The sequence below is a fragment of the Hypanus sabinus genome, chromosome 16, assembly GCF_030144855.1.
Source record: "Hypanus sabinus isolate sHypSab1 chromosome 16, sHypSab1.hap1, whole genome shotgun sequence".
In the NCBI taxonomy this organism is placed as follows: Eukaryota; Metazoa; Chordata; class Chondrichthyes; order Myliobatiformes; family Dasyatidae; genus Hypanus; species Hypanus sabinus.
This window is the reverse complement of record NC_082721.1, coordinates 62848366-62871380: the sequence shown is the minus strand read 5'-3', so window position 1 is coordinate 62871380 and position 23015 is coordinate 62848366. Positions and strand designations below refer to the sequence as shown.

Below are 23015 nucleotides of genomic sequence, written 5' to 3'. Positions count from 1 at the left end.
CACAGAGCTTTGGAGCCTCTTCGCCATGGGGGGCCGGTTGACAGAGGCTTAAAAGTGAGGCTGAAGTTTTCGAATAAAGTTTTTCCTTCGACTGCAGTTACCGACTCCGTGTCGTAATTTTAGCGCTGCTTGTAGCCCACCACTACAATTGGTGACCCCGACGGTCCAAACGATTTTTGGACCAGAAGTGACCGACGCCGCCTCTGTTCATGCGGTTTCGTTGAAACTGCCGGGTTTCTGGACACAGCGCCCGGACCTATGGTTCCAGCAAGCCGAAGCCCAATTCCACGTTCGCCGGATCACCTCAGAAGACACCCGCTACTACTACGTGGTGGGCTCCCTCGACCAGGACACAGCTGCCCAGGTCGCGGAGTTCGTACAGTCGCCCCCGGCAGACGGCAAGTACACGGAATTCAAAGCCCTGCTCCTCAGGACTTTCGGACTCTCACGGCGCGAGCGGGCTGCCCGTTTACTGCACCTGGATGGCTTGGGCGACAGACCTCCATCGGCTTTAATGAATGAGATGTTGTCTCTGGCCGAGGGACACACAGGCCTCATGTTTGAGCAGGCATTCCTGGAGCAGCTGCCCGAGGACATACGCCTGCTGCTGTCCGACGCGGATTTCAGTGACCCCCGGAAGGTGGCAGCCCGGGCGGACTTGCTGTGGAACGCCAAAAAGGTGAGCGGGGCGTCCATCGCACAGATCTCCCAGCCACGCTCCCGGCAGCAAACCAGTCCAGGCCCGGCCGCAGAGCCCACTAACCCCCGGCCCAATGACCACTGGTGCTTCTACCACCAGCGGTGGGGCGCAGAAGCCCGCCGTTGCCGCCCGCCCTGCAAGTTCCCGGGAAACGCCAGGGCCAGCCGCCGCTGATGGCTACGGCGGCTGGCCATCGGGATAGCCTCCTGTATGTGTGGGATAGAAGGTCGGGACGCCGGTTTTTGGTCGATACTGGGGCTGAGATCAGCGTTTTACCTCCGACGAGTTACGACACCCGCAGCAGGGCACCGGGTCCCCCCCTGAGGGCCGCGAATGGCAGCACAGTAAGAACCTATGGCACCCGTCAGGTGCAGCTACTGTTCGGCCCCAGCCAGTTCACGTGGGACTTCACACTGGCCGCCGTAGCCCAACCGCTTCTGGGTGCGGATTTTTTGCGAGTTCACAGCCTGCTGGTTGACCTGCCCAGGAAGAGACTGGTACACGCCGAGACCTTTCAGACGTTCTCCCTGGGCGCGGCCCAGTTGCCAGCCCCTCACCTCGGCTCCATCACGCTGTCCGACAACGACTTCACCAGGGTCCTGGCGGAGTTCCCATCGGTTCTGGCACCGCAGTTCACAGCAGCCATGCCCAGGCACGGCGTACAGCACCACATCCCGACACAGGGACCACCCCTCCATGCCCGTGCTCGGCGGCTTCCCCCGGACAAGCTCCGACTGGCGAAGGAGGAGTTCCAGAGAATGGAGGAATTGGGGATCATCCGGCGGTCCGACAGCCCCTGGGCTTCCCCCCTGCACATGGTGCCCAAAGCGACGGGGGGCTGGAGACCGTGCGGCGACTACCGCAGGCTGAACGAGGCTACCACACCGGACCGCTACCCTGTGCCGCACATTCAGGACTTTGCGGCAAACCTGCACGGCGCCCGGATCTTCTCCAAGGTCGACCTTGTCCGAGGGTACCATCAAATCCCGATGCATCCTGACGACGTCCCCAAAACGGCTCTCATCACCCCGTTTGGCCTCTTCGAGTTCCTCCGCATGCCGTTCGGCCTGAAGAATGCCGCACAGACGTTCCAGCGGTTAATGGACGCGGTGGGACGGGACCTGGACTTCGCGTTCATCTATTTGGATGACATCCTCATAGCCAGCGGCAGTCGTCAGGAGCATCTGTCCCACCTCCGTCAACTCTGCGCCCGACTGAGTGAGTACGGTCTTACAATCAACCCTGCCAAATGCCAGTTCGGACTTGATACCATTGACTTCCTGGGCCACAGGATTACTAAAGACGGGGCAGCCCCTCTGCCCGCTAAGGTAGATGCGGTCCGCCACTTCCCCCGACCCACCACGATCAAAGGCCTTCAGGAATTCGTAGGTATGGTCAATTTCTACCGCCGCTTCCTCCCTTCAGCTGCCCGGATCATGCGCCCCCTGTTCGCCCTGATGTCGGGTCCGAGCAAGGACATTACCTGGGACGAGGAGTCCGCCGCCGCTTTCGTTCAAACGAAGGAAGCTTTGGCTGACGCCGCAATGCTAGTACATCCCAGAATGGACACCCCTACCGCCCTCACAGTGGACGCATCAAACACGGCAGTCGGTGGGGTGCTGGAGCAGCTCATCGCAGGTCGCTGGCAACCCCTGGCGTTTTTCAGCAAACACCTGCGGCCACCCGAGCTCAAGTACAGTGCTTTTGACCGGGAACTGTTGGCGCTCTACCTGGCAATCCGGCATTTCAGGTACTTCCTAGAAGGTCGGCCCTTCACCGCGTTCACGGACCACAAACCGCTTACCTTTGCGTTTACGAAAGCATCCGACCCCTGGTCATCCCGCCAGCAACGCCACCTGTCCTACATCTCTGAATACACAACGGATGTCCGGCACGTCTCGGGTAAGGACAATGTCGTGGCGGATGCGCTCTCTCGCCCTACCGTTCATGCCCTTTCCCAAGGGGTAGACTTTGAGGCACTGGCAGAGGCACAGCAGGTAGATGAGGAGATTCCGAGTTACAGGACTGCAGTCTCTGGTTTGCAGCTCCAGGACCTCCCCGTGGGCCCAGGTGAGAGGACCCTACTCTGTGACGTCGCCACCGACCAGCCCCGTCCAGTCGTCCCCGCAGCCTGGCGGCGACGTGTCTTCGACTCCATTCATAACTTGGCGCATCCCTCCATCCGGACAACTGTCCGGCTGGTTTCCAGCAGGTTCGTTTGGCACGGTCTCCGCAAACAGGTCAGTGAATGGGCCAGAACGTGCATGCACTGCCAGACGGCCAAGGTTCAGCGGCACACCAAAGCCCCACCGCAGCAGTTCCATCCCGCCCACCGGCGTTTCGACCACATTCATGTGGATATCGTGGGCCCCCTGCCAGTGTCGCGCGGAGCGCGTTACCTCCTGACTATCGTGGACCGGTTCACAAGATGGCCAGAGGCGGTCCCACTCACCGACACCACCTCCGAATCTTGCGCCCGAGCCCTGCTCGCCACCTGGATATCCCGCTTTGGTGTACCAGCCCACATTACCTCCGACAGAGGCGCCCAGTTCACCTCCAGCCTGTGGTCAGCTATGGCCAGCCTTTTGGGGACTCAGCTGCACCACACCACTGCCTACCACCCACAGTCGAACGGGCTAGTGGAGCGTTTCCACCGTCACCTGAAGTCGGCCCTCATGGCCCGCCTGCGAGGAGCCAACTGGGCGGACGAGCTTCCCTGGGTCCTTCTCGGCATCCGCACAGCGCCCAAGGACGACCTGCACGCCTCATCGGCCGAGTTGGTATACGGCGCGCCCCTGGCCGTCCCCGGGGAGTTCCTACCAGCCCCGAGGGGGCAAGAGGAAGAACCCGCTGCAGTCCTGGGCAGACTTCGCGAGAAGCTCGGTAACCTGGCCCCCATACCCACTTCACAGCATGGGCGGCACCCGACCTGCGTACCCAAAGACCTACGGAACTGTAAGTTTGTGTTTGTACGAAGGGGCGGGCATCGGCCACCGCTGCAGCGGCCATACGAGGGGCCGTTTACGGTGCTCCGGAACAACGGGTCCACGTTCGTGCTGGACGTTGGGGGGAAGGAGGAGGTTTTCACGGTGGACCGCCTCAAGCCGGCCCATGTGGACCTGGCGCAACCGGCCGAGTTTCCGGCGCCTCGGCGCAGAGGCCGACCTCCCAAGCAGGTTCTGGCCCAGGCTGTGGACATTGGGGGGTGTATCACCGGTTCTGGGGGGGGGGGGTTATGTAGCGCCTCATTTCCTAGCGTATCCGAACCGACTCACAATTAGATAGCCTACGGGGGTTTGCGAGCACAGAGCTTTGGAGCCTCTTCGCCATGGGGGGCCGGTTGACAGAGGCTTAAAAGTGAGGCTGAAGTTTTCGAATAAAGTTTTTCCTTCGACTGCAGTTACCGACTCCGTGTCGTAATTTTAGCGCTGCTTGTAGCACACCGCTACAATATATCTCAATCAAATACCCTCTCATCCTTCTAAATTCCAGTGTATACAAGCCCAGTCACTCCGATCTTTCAACATATGACAGTCCCGCCATTCTGGGAATTAACCTTGTGAACCTACGCTGCACTCCCTGAATAGCAAGAATGTCCTTCCTCAAATTTGGAGACCAAAACTGCACACAGTACTCCAGGTGGGGTCTCACCAGGGCCCTGTACAGCTGCAGAAGGACCTCTTTACTCCTATACTCAATTCCTCTTGTTATAAAGGCCAGCATGCCATTAGTTTTCTTCACTGCCTGCTGTACCTGCATGCTTGCTTTCATTGACTGTTTTTTCAAGAACACCTAGATCTCATTGTACTTGCCCTTTTCCTAACGACTCCATTTAGATAGTAATCTGCCTTCCTGTTCTTGCCACCAAAGTGGATAACCTCACATTTATCCACATTAAACTGCATCTGCCATTCATTTGCCCACTCACCCAACCTGTCCAAGTCACCCTGCACTCTCATAACATCTTCCTGAAATTTCACACTGCCACCCAGTTTTGTGTTGTCAGCAAATTTGCAAATGTTACTTTTAATCCCTTCATCTAAATCATTAATGTATATTGTAAACAGCTGCGGTCCCAGCACCGAACCTTGCGGTACCCCACTGGTCACAACCTGCCATTCCGAAAGGGACCCGTTAGTCGCTACTCTTTGTTTCCTGTCAGCCAGCCAATTTTCAATCCATGTCAGTACTCTGCCCCCAATACCATGTGCCCTAATTTTGCCCACTAACCTCCTATGTGGGATTTTATCAAAAGCTTTCTGGAAGTCCAGGTACACTACATCCACTGGCTCTCCCTTGTCCATTTTCATAGTTACATCCTCAAAAAACTCCAGAAGATTAGTCAAGCATGATTTTCCCTTCATAAATCCATGCTGACTCAAACTGATCCTTCTACTGCTATCCAAATGTGTCATAATTTTAATTAATTTTTAATACATTTTCTACATAACTACAGATAAAAAAAACCCAGATCAAAATGAAGAACGTTGATACAATGCAAAAATAAACATACAATAACAATATGATACAAAGAAAGATAATTGAAAAAGCACCCAAATTGAAGACAAGTAAAATTAGTATCCTCCCCAAGCCCCGCAACACAAAAAAAGCTCCAGACCAACCACAACACAATATAGAGAATATAAATCAGGACAATCCAACCCCCAAAGCTGTAAATACACTTAGTAAATTAATACCTACTACCAAAAGAAAAAGGAGCTGAAAGCAAGGGACCGAAAAAAAAGAGGAAGGTTATGAAAGTACTCAATAATAGGTCCCCAGAACTTATGGAACTTTGTATCCGAATTAAGAACTGAATAATGAATTTTTTCAAGGTCTAGGCAGGACATAATATCATTAAGCCATTGAACATGCGTGGGCGGGGCAACATCTCTCCATCTAAGGAGGATTAAACGTCTAGCCAGGAGAGAGGCAAAAGATAATATTCGACACTTAGTCGAACTCAGACGTAAATCTGTCTCACCCCAGAAACCGAACAAAGCAATTAAAAGGTTTGGTTCTAGGCAGTGATTCAGAATATACGATAACATTATGAAGACATCTTTCCAAAATTTCTCCAAGCTAGGACAGAACCAGTACATATGAATGAGAGAGGCCTCGCCCCCCCCCCCTTTCATTTATCACAAAGTGGACTAATGTTAGGGTAAAATCGAGATAATTTAGATTTAGACGTGGGCTCTAGGAACAATCTTAAACTGTAAAAGGCAATGGCGAGCACAAAGAGAGGTTGAATTAACCGATTTGAGAATCGAGTCCCAAGTCTCATCAGATAAGGAGGTACTTAAATCCTGCTCCCATGCCATTTTAATTTTATCCACAGGGGCACGTCGTAAGGCTGCTAATTTATCTCGAATAAATGATATTAAACCTTTACCTAGTGGATTAATGGAAAGAAATAAGTCCATAACATTTTTCTCAGACATTTCAGGGAAGTTAGGAATTAAAGGAACAATAAAGTGTCTAATTTGGAGATATCTAAAAAAATGAGCATTGGGCAGAGAGCTTAGCAGAGAGCTGTTGAAAAGAAGCGAAGCGATTATCAATAAAAAGATCTTCAAAATGTCTAATGCCCTTCCTATACCAATCATGGAATGCTGAGTCATACGTAGTAGGTAAAAAAAGGTGATTATGTAAGATAGGGCTAGAAACGGAAAAACCATGGAAACCATAAAATTTCCTAAACTGAGCCCATATACACAAAGTGTGTCTAACAAGAGGATTAACTATTAATCTAGACAAACTACTAGGGAGTACAGAGCCAAGAAGTGCAGAGAAAGATAATTCTTTTGTGGAGCTCAACTCCATTGCCACCCAATTAGGGCACTCGGGTTGGCCATGGAGAAAAGACCAAAAGGTAGCACAACGTATATTGGCCGCTCAATAATATAAACGAAAGTAAGGTAAAGCCATGCCACCCTCTTTTTTAGGTTTTTGGAGATAGACTTTATTAATTCTAGAGCGCTTATTCTTCCACAGATATGACAAAATAATAGTCTAAGGAATCAAAAAAAGATTTAGGAATAAAAATTGGGATTGATTGAAATAAATATAAAAGTTTAGGGAGAACATGCATTTTAACAACATTAATGCGACCTACCAAAGACATAGATAGAGGTGACCATTGTAACAGACTCTGTTTTATAGTATATGAAAGATTGGCAAAATTTTCATAAAGAGATCTTTAAACTTCCTTGTGACTGTAATCTCAAGATAGGTAAATTGATTATGAACTACTTTAAGAGGGAGATCACAAAATGTTAATTTTTGTGCTTCTTTATTGGGAAAAGTTCACTCTAATGTAAATTAAGTTTAAAGCCAGAGAACTGGCGAAACTGGTCAAGAAGTGAAAACATTAGAGGTAAGGATGTAGATGGATTTGAAAGAAAAAATAATAAGTCATCAGCATAAAGAGAAACTTTATGCTCAACACCCCCTCTCCAGATCCCGGTCAATTCAGGACAATTTCGAAATGCTATTGCCAAAGGTTCTATAGCCAAATCAAAGAGAAAGGGACTTAAAGGGCATCTCTGACGGGTGCCACGTTTGAGGTTAAATAACTGGGATTTCTGAAAATTAGTTAAAACAGAGGCAGTAGGACACAGATACAGCAATTTGATCCAAGAGATAAAACTTTGACCGAAGTCAAATTTTTCTAAAACTGCAAAAAGGTAGTTCCACTCTATGCCATCAAATACTTTCTCCGCATCGAGGGAAATAGCACATTCAGGAATCCCAGTTGGAGGTGAATATAAAATGTTAAATAAATGCCGAATGTTAAAAAAAGGAAGACGGTTTTTAATAAAACCAGTTTGGTCATCAGAAATAATAGAGGGAATAACATTTTCTAATCTATAAGCCAAAACTTTAGCCAGGATTTTAACATCAACATTAAGCAAAGAAATTGGCCTATACGAGGAACACTCTGTTGGGTCTTTACCCTTTTTTAATAAAAGAATAATAGATGCCTCATTAAAAGAGGTTGGCAATTTGCCGTAATTAAACAAGTCAGATAATACTGAGAGTAACTGAGGAGAAAGAAGTGAAGAGGATGATTTATAAAATTCTACGGGGAACCCATCAGGTCCAGGAGATTTCCCTGAGGACAATGCAGAAATTGCAAAAGATATTTCTTCTGATGATATAGGGCCATTGTTTGGCTTTAAAATCAGATGAAAGCGAAGGAATATTCAGATTATTAAAAAAATGATCAACAGAGATATTGTCATTCAAAGATTCAGAGGAATAAAGTCGAGAATAGAAATTTTTAAATGCGTCATTAATTTCTAAGTGATCTGATGTAAAGTCTCCGTTCTCCTTCCGGATCTTTGTAATATGGCGTTTGGCTTTGGAACGCCTCAGCTGATTAACTAGAAATTTACCAGATTTGTCACCATGAATGTAAAAGCGACTCTTACTTTCAAGAAGTTGGCGTTCGACAGGTTGAGTAGACAGAAGATTAAATTTAGTTTGAAGTTCTACACGCTTCTTGTATAATTCAGGATTCTTAGTTTGAGCATACAGTTGATCCAATTCTTTAATCTGATTAATGAGGTCAAATCGATCTGCACAGGACTTTCTATTAAGATTTGCTGTATAGGAGATTATTTGATCCCTCAAATATGCTTTCATGGCATCCCAGACAATCTGGGATGGCACTTCAGGTGATGTATTGGTGTTAAAATAAAAGTTTATCTGATCCTTAATAAATTTTAGAAAATCATCATCCGATAATAAAGTCGAATCAAACCGCCAGTGTTTATTCCTCTGAGGGAGACCAGGAAAGTTTAAAGACAGAGTAATTGGGGCATGGTCAGAAATCAGTATACTCTGATAATCACAAGAATAGACAAATGGAATGAATTGGTTATCGAGTAAGAAGTAGTCAATTCTAGTAAAGGTATAGTGAACATGTGAAAAAAAAGAATAATCTCTCTCAGTAGGATGAAGGAAACGCCATATATCAGAAATACCATAGTTAGAGAGAAACGATTGGATAGCTAAGGCAGATTTAGTAGGTGGTCTAGTAACAGAGGACGACCGATCCAAATTAGGATCTAACCAACAGTTGAAGTCACCACCCAGTATAAGAGAATATAAGTTTAAGTCTGGTAGTGAGAAAAAAAACGTTTAAAAAAATTAACATCATCAAAATTGGGGGCATACAGGTTTGCTAGTACAACTTTAGTATTATATAGTTTACCAGAAACAATAATAAAACGGCCATTTGTATCAGATATCTTATTATGGAGTTCAAAGGGAATAGTTGAGTTAATAAGGATGGAGACCCCCCCCCCCAGCTTTGGTGGCAAAGGATGAAAGAAAATGCTGACCCGCCCACTTTGACAAAAGCGGGGAGTTATCAAAACTACGAATATGAGTTTTTTGAAGGAAAGCAATGTCAGCTTTGAGTTGTTTAATATGTGAGAATACCTTCCGTCTTTTAACAGGATGATTCAATCCCTTTACATTCCAGCTCACAAATTTAAGTGTACTAGCCATTGTCAATTGTTAATGCATTGAAGGCAGCAGGCATATAAAAAGTCAAGCAGTACAATAACAGTCTGGGAGCAAAAATGTAAACATAGATTCGTAGAATCAAAACATAAACATGTCCTGAGTAACAAAGGAAAGCAAAAGAAACAGTGAGTGGTGTTAGAACTGAAGAATCCACCCCACCCTCACAACCCAAAACTAGACGGCTATCAAGAAAAGCAGCTAGCTCTACCAAAAAAATTAACCCAAATATGACTTCCAGTTCTGTCATTAACAACAGTTCCGTATAAATACTATAGCAAATGGTAACTAGTTTATGCACTAGAAAACATAGTTACAAATAGGAACAACTTCAGCAGAAGTATAAAACTTAATACAAAGAAAATCAGAAGAAAACTAAAACTAACCTACCTGCGAAAAATTAAAGAAGATTAAAAGAAGAGAAAAAAAGGGGGGAGGGAGAAAAGGGGGAAATTATAGATTCGAGGAGAGTACTTACCAACCATTTACAGAAAAAAAAACACAAAACTTAAACTGTGAATCAACCAACAGGGAGGCCTTCAATAAAAACTCCAAACCTCCAAAACAAGTTAGAGTCAATTGTAGAACTCTATAGATAAAGTTATACAAGAATAAAATAGATTACACAAGTACAATCTAAATGTCCGCAGGGAAACAAACTCAGAATATCTATTTAGAAAAACCGCACCAAGTCCAGGGAGAGATTGTCTACAGCCCTTAGAGTTTCAATAGATAATGTCTGAGTTATTCAAGTAAAGTCTGAGTCCGGAAAAAATAGTTTTACTACGAGAGGTACTTATCCACCATTTTAGAAGGTCCGACCGGGTTCCGAAGAAGACTGGATGGCCGAAAGACTTCCAACAAATGCCTCAGCCTCCTTCACTGATTTAAACCACTTATATTCTCCAGTAGTAAGCGTAATTCGGAGGTTGGCTGGATTTGGAAGGGAGGGTCTGAGTCCGCGATCAAAAAGCACTTTCATTACACCTTTAAACTCAGCACGCATCTTCAGAACCTGGGGGGCAAAATCCTCCACAAAACGAATGACTGAATTTTTAAAAGCAAAAGTACCTCTGCGGCATGCCTCCATAATCAAACGGTTTTTCACCTGATATTGATGAAAGCACAAAATTACCGGTCGTGGGCAGGAACCCAGAATTGCGCGGGGAACGTAGATCCTGTGTGCCCTTTCAAGCTCAGGTGGATTCGGAAGAAATTCTTTCCCAAAAATCTCACAGAGAAAATCGGAAAAAAATTTCACGAGAGAACCCTGTTTGGTGGCCTCTGGCAAACCAAGAATTCATAGATTGCAACGTCTGCTCTGGTTTTCAAGATTCACCATTTTGGAAAAAAGTTTACAATTCTTCTCCTCTAGACTGGAACAGAAAGTCTCAAGGTATTGAACACGGCGTTTTAAATCTTCAGAAGTCGAGTCGATGCGAGATAAATGTTCAGCATGTTCGCCCACTCTAGCATTGATCCGATCCAATTTAGCATCCAGCTGGTTGAAAGAAGTTCTAAATTCCTTTAAAATATCTTCTCGATGCTGTTCCAAAGCAGCGAGAATATCAGATGGCAAAACCATAGTTTCCTTTTTCCCGGTTTTAGTACTTTTGGTAGACATTATAAGATAGATGTGTTCGCAGGCAAGTAAAAGAGACCTAATAAAATACCTAACTAAGGTTTAAGAATGGAGACATATAGTGCAAAGATAGGGAGGATGATGGAACAAAAGTTCAGAGCAGCTAAACAATTGCCATCTTACTGGAAGTTCCATTTCATCTTTTATAATTGACTCCAGCATCTTTCCCACCACTGACATCAGGCTAACCGGTCTATAATTCCCTGTTTTCTCTCTCCCTCCTTTCTTGAAAAGTAGGACAACATTAGCCACCCTCCAGTCAGCAGGAACTGTTGCTGAATCTATAGAACATTGGAAAATGATTACCAATGCGTCCACGATTTCTAGAGCCACCTCTTTAAGTACCTTGGGATGCAGACCATCAGGTCCCGGGAACTTATCAGCCTTCAGACTCAACAGTCTATCCAACACCGTTTCTGGCCTAATATAAATTTCTTTCAGTTCATCCTTTACCCTAGTTCCTTTGACCACTATTACATCTGGGAGATTGTTTGTGTCTTCCCTAGTGAAGACAGATCCAAAGTACTTGTTTAACTCATCTGCCATTTCCTTGTTCCCCATAATAAATTCACTCGTTTCTGTCTTCAATGGTCCAATTTTGGTCTTAACTATTTTTTTGCTATTCACATACCTAAAGAAGCTTTTACTATCCTCCTTTATGTTCTTGGCTAGTTTACATTCGTACCTCATTTTTTTCTTGGCATATTGCCTTTTTTGTTATCTTCTGTTGCTCTTTAAAAGCTTCCCAGTCCTCCGGTTTCCCGCTCATCTTTGCTATGTTATACTTCTCTTTTATTTTATACTGTCCTTTACTTCCCTTGTCAGCCACGGCTGCCCCTTACTCTCCTTAGGATCTTTCTTCCTCTTTGGAATGAACCGATCCTGCACCTTCTGCATTATTCCCAGAAATACCTGCCATTGTTGTTCCACTGTCTTCCCTGCTAGGGTATTGTTCCATTGAACTTTGGCCAGCAACTCCCTCATAGCTCCATAGTTCCCTTTGTTCAACTGTAATACTGACACATCCAATTTTCCCTTCTTCTCAGATTGTCGGTTAAAACATATCATATTATGGTCACTACCTCCTAATGGTTCCTTTACCTCCAGGTCCATGATCAAATCTGGTTCATTGTACAACATTAAATCTAGAATTGCCTTCTCCATGGTAGGCTCCAGTACAAGCTGTTCTAACAATCCATCTCGGAGGCACTCCGCAAACTCCCTTTCTTGGGGTGCAGTACCATTCTGATTCTCCCAGTCTACCTGCATGTTGAAATCCCCCATGACAACTGTATCATTACCTTTGCGACATTGCGACTCTTCATTCAACTTACACCCTACATCCAGACTGCTGTTTGGGGGCCTGTAGATAACTCCCATTAGGGTCTTTCTACCCTTAGAATTTCTCAGTTCTATTCATACTGACTCTACATCCCCTGATTCTATGTCCCCCCTCACAAGGAACTGAATATCATTCCTCACCAACAGAGCCACCCAACCCCCTCTGCCAGTCAGTCTGTCCTTTCAATAAGATGTATATCCTTGAATATTCATTTCCTAGGCCCTGTCTGCTTGAAGCCATGTCTCAGTTATTCCCACAACATCGTACTTGCCAATTTCCAACTGAGCCTCAAGCTCATCTCCTTTATTCCTTATACTTCATGCATTCATATATAATACTTTTAATTCGTTACTCCCCTCTCCTTTCGTATCAATTCCTATTTCACTTGGCCATACTGTATGATCAACCTCAACCCCCTCCCCCCCCCCCCCGCCAGCTCCAGACTCAGTGAGCTGACCCCCTCTGTCCAGCCTCATCCACACCTCAACAGGAAAAATTGTAGAGCCTACAAAAAAAAATACCAATACAGTCCTAATGAAGGGTCTTGATCCCAAATGTCAACTGTTCATTCCCCTCCATCGATGCTGCCTGACTTGCTGAGATCCTCCAGTATTTTGTGTGTGTGTGTGCTGCTTAATACAGCAATGGTTTTGTTCCTTTGATTCCTTGTTAATGAGATTCCTTTCACTTCTGCGACAAAATGCCATATGTCCCACGGCTTACATGATTACAGGGATGAAAAGAAACACAAGAAAGTGGCCCCCACCATCTGGGCCATGCTCCCTTCATGATACTGCTGTACCTAATGTCACTTTATGTACAGTACATGCAGTCAGTTTATGTATATGAGCTAATCTTGTGCCTAAACAGCTATACTCAAACTTGTACATGGTGTTATATAGGATTGCTTTTATGTTTATATTTATTGTATTTTTGCATTTGTTGTATTTTTAAGCTGCATTAGGTCTGGAGTAACAATCATTTCATTCTCCTTTACACTCGTGTACTGAAGAATCATAATAAACTGTATGTAAAAAGGCTGCTTGGTTAAGTATTAGCTAGAGCCCCATGTGAGGATCTCCTTGTAACGTTAAGCACCTTCCCAGAAATGGTTGACAGTATCAATCTAGTGATCACTGTGTTGTTGGCAAAGCTGACTTTTATTTATTTTTTGTTTCGAAGTGCTGTGCAGGATAGGCACTAGTGGCCCTTGGAGCCACACCACCCCAGCAGCAGCTGACAACCCCGGTTTCACTCTAACCTAATCATGAGATCATTTTCAATGACCAATTTACCTACCCAGTACGTCTTTGGACTGTGGGTTTAATGCAAGGTTTGGCTGGAAATGAGAGCTGGAAACCAGCCTTGTGATTTCAGTTTGTTGTCAGGGTCATGGCTGCAGTTTACTAAACATCTATTTTGCATGGGTCCTTGCTGCTGTTTTCCACGTCTGAATGATCGCTCTGTGGGGAGTGGCAGTTTGTCTTCGTTTTGTTTTAATCTGCAGTGTCCTGTGTGTGGTCCAGATTAGAATCTCTCTGAGACAGCGTAGTTCTTCATAAACTACATTATTCCCCTGTAAATGCCTACAAGAAAATTAATCTGAAGTATGGTGACATAAACTACATACTTTGGTAATAGATGTACTTCGAACCTGTAAAATTTTTGAAGCATTGGAAAGACAGGTGGGTAAATGCAGGCACCTCATTGACCAGGTGGTTGAGAGATTGGGCCCCAGATTCGTGACTCACCTTTCGGGACCTGCCTTCTTCACATCAGCACCCTCAGAAAGCCTGAAAACCCAAACTCAATGAATCAAAACTGCTTCTTCCCCTCCATCATCAGATTTCTGAACAGTCCACGAACACGACCTTGTTGTTCACCATTCACACTGTTTATTTCTTATTTTATAGTCATTTTCTATGTCTTGCGCTGTACTGATGCCACAAAACAACACATTTCACAGCATATATCGGTGATAGTAAACCTAATTCTGATTCTAATTGTGTTGTCCTCGTCTCCGTGATGAGACACTAGCTAATGCCACACCCTCTGCTGCCCAGAAAATAGGCACAAGGCACTTGGAACCATCCTGTGGCCTGCCAAGCTGGTCTGTTAACTTGGTTACTGTCATAATTACCCATTTATAGCAACAGAAGAAACACATAGTTAGTAATGTGCCAAGGCGGTTGTAAATGTAGCCTGATTTCCTTTTCTGTGTCCAAGTACACTCCACTCCCAAAGGCCGTGCTGTGCGTACTTGTAGATGGACAGTTCCGTTCCTTGCCTACCACGTCTGGAAAGGGCTCATTCCTTCCTCACCAAGCCTCCCATCAGTGGCCAGTCCTAGTCTGGGAGGTCACAGTGGGGTCCAGGGCTTTGAGCTCACAACTTGGGCACCTTCAAGTACAGTACGGAAAAATTACCTCACCACCACCTAAAGAGCAGGGGAAGCTGAGAGCATTTCGATTGTGGAGAGCTTGGATGCTGTGTGTCACTGCCCTCAGCCCTCCTGCTGTTGTCATGCTTTTAACCTTGAACCTGTTCTCTTGCAGGAGGAAGACGAGGTTCCTGATGATGAGACGGTGAACCAGATGATAGCCAGACACGAAGAGGAATTTGATCTCTTCATGGTGAGAACTGTTGGGTACACACCAGGGTAGGGTAGGGGCTCCTAATCTTTTGTGCTGTTATCCTTTTCCCCTCCTCTCTACTGAAACGGTGCTAACTTCCATTGGTTATGAAGCCTTATGCCTCATTAGGGGCAGCACAAAAGCATCACTTTACAGCACCAGCAATTGGAACGCTGGGGTTCAATTCCTGCCACTGTCTGTAGGCAGTTTGTCTGTTCTCCCTCGTGGCTGTGTGGGTTTCCTCCGGTGCTTCAGTTTCCTTCCACGTTCCAAGATGCATGGGTTAGAGTAGTGAGTTGTGGGCAAGCTATGTTGGCACCAGAAGCACGTTGACACTGGCACCAGGCGCGATCCTCTCTGATTTGATTTGACATAAACGGCGCATTTCACTGTATGTTTTGATGTACATTTGACAAATAAAGATTTGATATAAAATCCTTATCCTTAAATTCAAATCCCCCCATGGTCTCCTCTTCACTATCTCACGTTAGCGTAACACTATTACAGTGACAGCAAAACATCCAGCACTGTCTGTAAGGAGTCTGTATACTCTCTGTGTGACTGCGCGGGTTTCATCTGGGCGCTCTGGTTTCCTCCCACATTCCAAAGATGTACGAGGTCACATGGGTGTTATTGGGCAATGCAGGCTTGTTGACCTAGAGGGGCGGTTATTAGAGATACTGCATGATAATACACCTCCTGTGCTACATGTCTGAAGCTGGACGGAGCCAGCCACATCATGAACTTAAAAATGCATCCGCACTGATCTTCTTAGCAGGCGCAAGGGCAGCTCCTACCCTACTGCTACAAGACTATTGAATAGTTCCCTAGTATGGTGAGTTGGACTACCTTGCATCCTGTAGCTTACCTGAACTGCACTTTCTCTGTAGCTGTACACTTTATTCTGCTTTCTATCAAAGTGGATTCCGGTTAATTGGGACACATCCGGGCCAATACATTCTCGCCCAGTTTAGCAACTGCCCCAATTATTCAAGGTTTCATGGAAGTAGTTAAAATGGTACTAAAGAAGACAAACTTCCATTTTACTGAGTAACAAATCATGTATTAAATGAATTACAGGATAGATTAGAGCACTACCAAACAGCTACTACAGTACTATAAAACTGTGGTTATCGATGGAGGAATTCATCCAGTATACGATGCCATGTAAGGGATGTCCAAGGTGGGGCTGCACCTCTGGTGAAGGAGATTGTCCTGCCCTTTCTGGGGCAGCTCACTCACCTTTGGTCCCCACTGTACACTCAGCTGTCACCTGTGACTCCAAGTAGCTGTTTGCATGCGACAGCGGCCACACCCCGGTACACCGCTCCGACAGGCCGGCTAAAGCAGGTGAAGGTAGCCAGTGAGCCTCATACCCCAGTGAGATGGGGACATGCCTGTCCTGGCATGTGAATTTGGCTCCAGCTCCAGCAGATGAGACCAATAGTGAAAACCAACAGCCAAGAAGGCAGTTCTGCAACACTTCCTGTAGAGCAAAAAGTATGATAAGATAGAAATCATGGGTTATCCACTATAACCAAGAAATTCCCCAGTTTGTGACAACTACTTGTACCAATGGAATTAGACTTCTGAAGCTGAGCGAGTAGAACTGTCCCTGTGCAATGGCTTTTCCACTGTAAGAACTCTCCTACACAGGTTTCACTGTCATCGTTGGATACAACAGACTACCAACACACTGCCATGTTCTTTCAATTGCAAATGAACAAAATTAGCACAAGTGCCTAGTGCGGAGAATGGACTGCCTTCAACCAATGTTTTCGACAATTGCATCCAAGTCTCCAAGTCTTCATCTTCAATGTAACATTCAAGTTGACTACTGATACCTTCAAATTCTTATAGTTCATAACTTGTTGAAATAGTGAAATCGTTTCATTTTCACTTTTGGCCATTTCTGGTATCTCCAATGCTTGAAACCACCATGAGCAAAGCAATTTGTCTCACTTCTTATTTCTCAGAAACTATTAGTGACAAAAATCCCAGCTTTTTAACACAAACAAACACAACTGATGCTATTTTAAAACTGTTTACTCTAAGCAGAGCGTTGTGTCTAATGGCCACACAAGTTCACATGACTGACACTAGTTAGAAACTGTTCAGCAGCAGTCTCCTCTCCCAAGCAGCATAATGTCCCAAATAAACAAAGGGAATTCCAGCTATGTTCTTGATTAGTTTTTGTTCTTTAAGAGTTGCCCCAAGTAAGTGGCTGCCCCGATTAATTAATGGACCAAGTAACCGGAATCCATTATACAGTCGGCCCTCCTTATCCACGGGTTCCGCATGCGCGGATTCAACCAATGGCGGATCGGGTAAACCCAGAAGTTGAGCGTTATTCACCTCGCATTGTGTTCATTCGCTACTTGTGTTGTGAGCGAGACGAAGGAGTTTAAGGCTAGTAAGGGATGGCTGGCTAGCTATGTAAAGTGCTACAGCCTCAAGAACTTAAAGATCACGGGAGAATCGGGTTCGGCTGATGCCAAGGCAGCATCAGCGTTCCCAGAAGAGCTACGATGGTTGCGTCTGTACTGAACATGTACAGATGTTTTTTTTCTTGTCATTATTCCCCAAACATTACAGTATTACAACTATTTACATAGCATTTACATTGTATTAGGGATTATAAGTAATCTAGAGATTATTTAAAGTATATGGAAGGATCTGTGACGGTTATATGCAAGTACTATCCCATTTTATATAAGGGACTTGAGCATCCGCGGGGAGTCCCGGAACCAATCCGGGAACCAATCAGGAGGGCTGACTGTACTGTTCTACCTTGCTGTACCTCACCGCACACTGTTATGGATCTGTTCTATGGGACCAGTATGCATGAAAAGCTATGCACTGTACCTTGGTACGTGACAGTAATAAATCAATTCCATTGCCAGTTCTTTGTCTCTGCTTTAAAAAGATGTCATGGTGAGGCTTTATAAGACATTGGTCAGACTGCATATGGAGTATTGTGAATAGTTTTGTGTCCCTTTTCTAAGACGGTATGTGCTGCCATTCTCTTTCTCTCACACTCTCTCTCCCCTCTCCCCCCTCTCTCTCCCTCTCCCCTCTCTCTCTTCTGTCTCTCACACTCTCACTCTCCTCATTCTCTGCCCCTCAGCGGATGGACCTTGACCGTCGCCGGGAAGAGGCCAGGAACCCGAAGCGAAAGCCACGGCTAATGGAGGAAGATGAGCTTCCGAACTGGATCCTGAAAGACGACGCTGAGGTGGAGAGGCTGACGTGTGAAGAGGAGGAGGAGAAGATGTTCGGGCGAGGATCGCGTCAGCGCAAGGAGGTGGACTACAGCGACTCTTTAACCGAGAAACAGTGGCTCAAGGTAGGAGTGTGAGTGCGTGGGAATGCAGCCTGATCATCAGGCCCGTGTACACATGTACAACACAGGCCAAGCATGCACCCCACCTGAGGGAGAGCCTGCGTGGGGTGAGGATATTGCCATACCGAGAGAAACCAGCTGAGTCAGACTGTGAGGTGTCAACCGTACCTGTGGAAGAATGCCACAGCTGTGGGTCTGATACAGAGCGACATGGACAGGGAGATAGGAGTACTCACACTAAAGAAAGACACAAAGAAGGTCAAAGACAGACATAATGACACACAGAACAAAGCCACAGACACAGGCACATCCAGGAAAGGCACACACATGCAAATAGAGAACAAAGTCACATTCATATTCAAAAACCCACGGAAGACAGACTTATAGAAGGTCAAAAAGACACATGCACACAGAAAGCCACACACACACATACACACACGCGCTCACACACACACACTCACACACACAAAAAGCCACACACACACACACTCACACGCACGCACAGACACTTACACACACACAAAGCCACACACACACTCACTCACTCACACACACACACACACACACACACACACACACACACTCACACGCGCACACAGACACTTACACACAAAGCCACACCACACTCACTCACACACACACACACACACACACAAAAGACAGACATGTACAGAAAGGCACAGAACTATACATCTATACAGAAAGTAACAGACACGAACACACACAAGTCAGACACTCTCTCTCTTTTCTTGCCTCCACTGGCTGAATAAGGTCCAGTGGAGGATGGGTTTCATTGTGGTCTTTTTCTCTCCCAACAGGCCATAGAAGAGGGCAACCTGGAGGAGATCGAAGAGGAGGTGCGCCAGAAAAAAGCCCGCAAACGGAAGCGGGACGTGGACCCTCCGGTAGTCATGGCGACCACCAGCACACGCAGCAGCCGGGACAAGGACGACGATGACAAGAAGAAGAAGAAGCGAGGACGGCCGCCGGCCGAGAAACTGTCACCAAACCCACCAAACCTCACCAAAAAAATGAAGAAGGCTGTGGATGCCGTCATCAAATACAAGGACAGGTTAGTGACGGGGAATCCTGGACCATCAGGCAGCAGGTGATGGGATGGAGACAGAGGTTGGCAGCAAGTGGTTGGGCAATGGTAGAGCCAGGGGTTGGTTCAGTTACTCAATAACAGTAGCTAGAACACAGCAAGAAAGCTTAGTGACATGGTATCGTGACAACAATTTTCCCTCAGAGCTGGCCATTGACTTGAGCGATAGGGATGGTGCATGCACTCCTGTCTACAGCAACTGTGTTAAGGTTCAGAAGATTGAAAGCTTCAAGTTTCTGGTGTGAACATTACCAATCGTGTGTCTTGGTCCAACCATGATGATGTCACATCCAAGAAAGTTTACCAACGCCTCTACTTCCTCAGGAGGCTAAAGAAACTTGGCACATCCCCTTTGACCCACCCCCCCCACCAATTTTTATCAATGAACTATAGAAGGCATCCTATCTGGATGGCATCGAATAGCAACTGCTGTGCCGGTGACCTCAAGAAATCGCAGAGCTTTGTGGACACAGCTGAGAAGATCACAGATACCTGCTTACCCTCCATGGACTCTTTCCACCTACTGCCTCAGTAAGACCAGCACAATCGAAGACCTAACCCCCTCTGGGCATTTTTTCATCTCCCCCCTCCCTTCGGGCAGAATATTGAACGGTTCCCTAGTACAATAAGATAAGCCATTGACCACCTTATTATTGTCTACCTGCACTGCACTTACTCTGTAACTGTCACACTTTACTCTGCATTGTACTACCTTTAAAGATTAGCTTTATTTGTCACATGTACATCGAAACAGACAGTGAAATGTGGTGTTTGCACCATTGACCAGCACAGCTTGCAAGTGTTGCCATGCTTCCAACACCATCATAGCATGCCCAGAACTTACTAACCCTAACCTACATACATCTTTGGGACGTGGGAGGAAACTGGAGCACCTGAAAGAAAGTTATGTAACCACGGGAGAAGGTATAAACTCCTTGCAGACACTGGCGGGAATTGAACCCCAATCGCTGGTGCTGTACAGTGTTACACTACATCCACTATATTGCTGTTCTTGCTGTACCATACCTACTGCCACGTGTAATTAGTCCATCCGCATGAACAATATGCCAGACAAGCTTTTCACTGTAGTTTGGTACATGTGACAATAATAAACTAATTCCAATTCCAATTCTGCAGAGAGCAGGGGCTTGGTAGTGGCAGGGTCACAGAAAGTTGGGGGCAGATGGGTGGGTGATTATGCAGAGAGCCTCCAGGGAGTTGGTGATTGAGACATGGGGTTTATTGGTTAAGTGGTTTGTTATTGTCACATGTGCCAAGATACAGTGCAAAGCTTCTCCTGACTTCTCTTTAAACAGACCAAGTCATTACACAGTGCATTGAGGTCAAATACAGTAAAACAATAACACTGCAGAATAAAGTGTAAAAGCTACCTTAAGAGAACAGTTCAGGGAAACGATGAAGTGCAAGATCATATCAAGGTAGATTATGAAGCTAATAGTCCATCTTATTGTATAAGAGTTCCATTCAGGAGTCTGATTGCAGTGAGATAGAAACTGTTTTTGTGGCTGGTACTTTCAGGCTTCTGTATCTTCTGCCTGAAAGGAGAGGGGATAAGAGAGAATGTCCAGGGGGTAGGGCTGTTTGCTTTACTGAGGCAGTCAACAGTTTAGAGAGAATCCATGGCAAGGATGCTGGTTCCTGTGCTGTGCTGAGCTGTGCCCACAACTCTCTGCAGTCTTGGGTAGAGCAGTTGCCATACCAAGCCGCTATACATCCAGACTGAATGTTTTCTGTGGTGTACCAAGAAAGATTGCTAAGAGTTGACAGGGACATGCCAAATTTCTTCAGCCTTCTGGGGAAGTAGAGACATTGATGAGTTTTCATAGCCGTGACATCAACGTGGTTGGATCATGATAGGATATTGGTGATGTTCACACCTAGGAGGTTAAAACTCTCAACCCTCTCAGACCACAACGTGTTTAACATAGACAGGAGCATGTGCACCACTCCCCTTCCCAAAGTCACTGATCAGCTCTTTTGTTTTACTGACATTGAGGGAAAGGTTATTGTTACGTCTCTGTGTCAGTAAGATCTCTATCCCTTTCCTGTATTCTGATTTGTCATTATTTGAGATGTAGCCCACCACAATGGTGTCATCTGCAAACTTGTAGATGGAGTGAGTTAGGATAATCACACGGTTGGTTATTGAGAGGATTAGCATTGCTTTCACTGAGGTTTGAGAGGTTTGATAAGAAGATCAGTAGCCGACTGGCCTATGTTAAGCTAGTCAGTGGAAGATGTTGTTTCTACGCCATTGGGAGGGTGTCTGTCCAGCTCTCTGGCAAACACCAAGCATGCCCTTTTGATCACACTAGATCTCACAGAATCGTAGAACGCTATAAAACAGAAACAGGCTCTTTGACCCATCTAGTCTATACCAGTCTATTAATCTGCCTAGTCCTATCGACCTACACCTGGACCATGGCTCTCAGTATTCCTCCCATCCATGTACCTATCGAAGTTTCTCTTAAATGTTAATCAGATCCAAATCCACCACTTCTGCAGGCAGCTCATTTCACACTCTCACCACTCTCTGATTGAAGAAGATCTCCTCCCCAGGTTCCCCTTAAAACATTTCACCCTTCACCCTTAACTCATGACCTCTAGTTCTAGTCTCACCCAACCTCAGAGGAAAGAAACCTGCTTGTATTTACCATATCTATACCCCTCACAATTCAATAGGTACATTTAATGTCAGAGAAATGTATACAATATACATCCTGAAATTCTTTTTCTTCACAAACATCAACAAAAACAGAGGAGTGCCCCAAAGAATGAATAACAGTTAAATGTTAGAACCCCAAAGCCCCCCACCAGCTTCCTTCTTCCACCAGCAAAAAAGCATCAGCACCCCTGCTGAGCACTCAAGTGTGCAGCAAAGCATCAATAAAGACACAGACTTACAGCATCCCAAAGACTACTCATTCACCCAGTAATTCGCCATACCACAGTCTCTCTCTCTCTCTCTCTCTCTCTCTCTCTCTCTCCCCCTCTCTCTCTCTCCCTCTCTCTCCCTCTCTCTCTCTCTCTCTCTCTCTCTCTCTCCCTCCCTCTCCCTCTCTCTCTCCCTCCCTCTCCCTCTCCCTCTCTCTCTCCCTCCCTCTCCCTCTCTCTTTCCCTCCCTCCCTCCCCTTTTCACAGTGAGAGGGAAGACATAACAAACAACTCACTGATTTATGGTGTTAAAGGTCTGTTGCATTACTTTTTCTGAGCTCTGTGCCCAAAGAACTCAGGTCTCTGGCCACACAGCCAACAGCCAGCGCGCTACTTACAATTTTCCATCTCCCATGATGCACCAGATGCTGCTGAGAGCAGGTTCCATTTCCACAAAAAAATCAAATTTTGTATATCTCTACCAAATCTCGGTCATTCTCTGCTCCACTCTAGGGAATAAAGTCCTGACTTAACCTTTCCTTAAAACACAGGTCCTCAAGTGCTGGCAACAACCTTATAAATGTCTCAAGTTCAAGTTCATTGTCGTAGGTTTCCACAGGGTACAAACACTATGACAATTGGCTCTTTGCAGCAGCACAGTGTATCACAGACATCACAAACCTCAAGTTCAAAGTACATTTGTTATCAAAGTACTGTATGTATACATAATTAAATATAAATAGACATAAATTTAAATTAACATAAATTATACATGACTTATATGACACAATAAATACAGCATAACATCAGTGCAATGTCC

General features: G+C 45.7%; 1 protein-coding gene and 1 long non-coding RNA gene across 8 annotated transcripts in view; one reads left to right on the top strand and one right to left on the bottom strand.

Annotated features, from left to right (window-relative positions):
* Positions 1-23015, bottom strand: part of LOC132406370 (uncharacterized) — a 147363-nt gene that overhangs the window by 100479 nt on the left and 23869 nt on the right. The gene's annotated exons all lie outside the window — the stretch shown is intronic.
* The window catches only part of smarca4a (SWI/SNF related, matrix associated, actin dependent regulator of chromatin, subfamily a, member 4a), a 216958-nt gene that overhangs the window by 183592 nt on the left and 10351 nt on the right, over positions 1-23015 (top strand). For all 7 annotated transcript variants that reach the window (XM_059991941.1, XM_059991940.1, XM_059991937.1 and 4 more), the window contains 3 exons: positions 14775-14852; positions 17980-18198; positions 19014-19267. In XM_059991941.1, coding sequence (XP_059847924.1) covers positions 14775-14852; positions 17980-18198; positions 19014-19267 — 551 coding nt within the window. The remainder of the gene's footprint in view (positions 1-14774; positions 14853-17979; positions 18199-19013; positions 19268-23015) is intronic.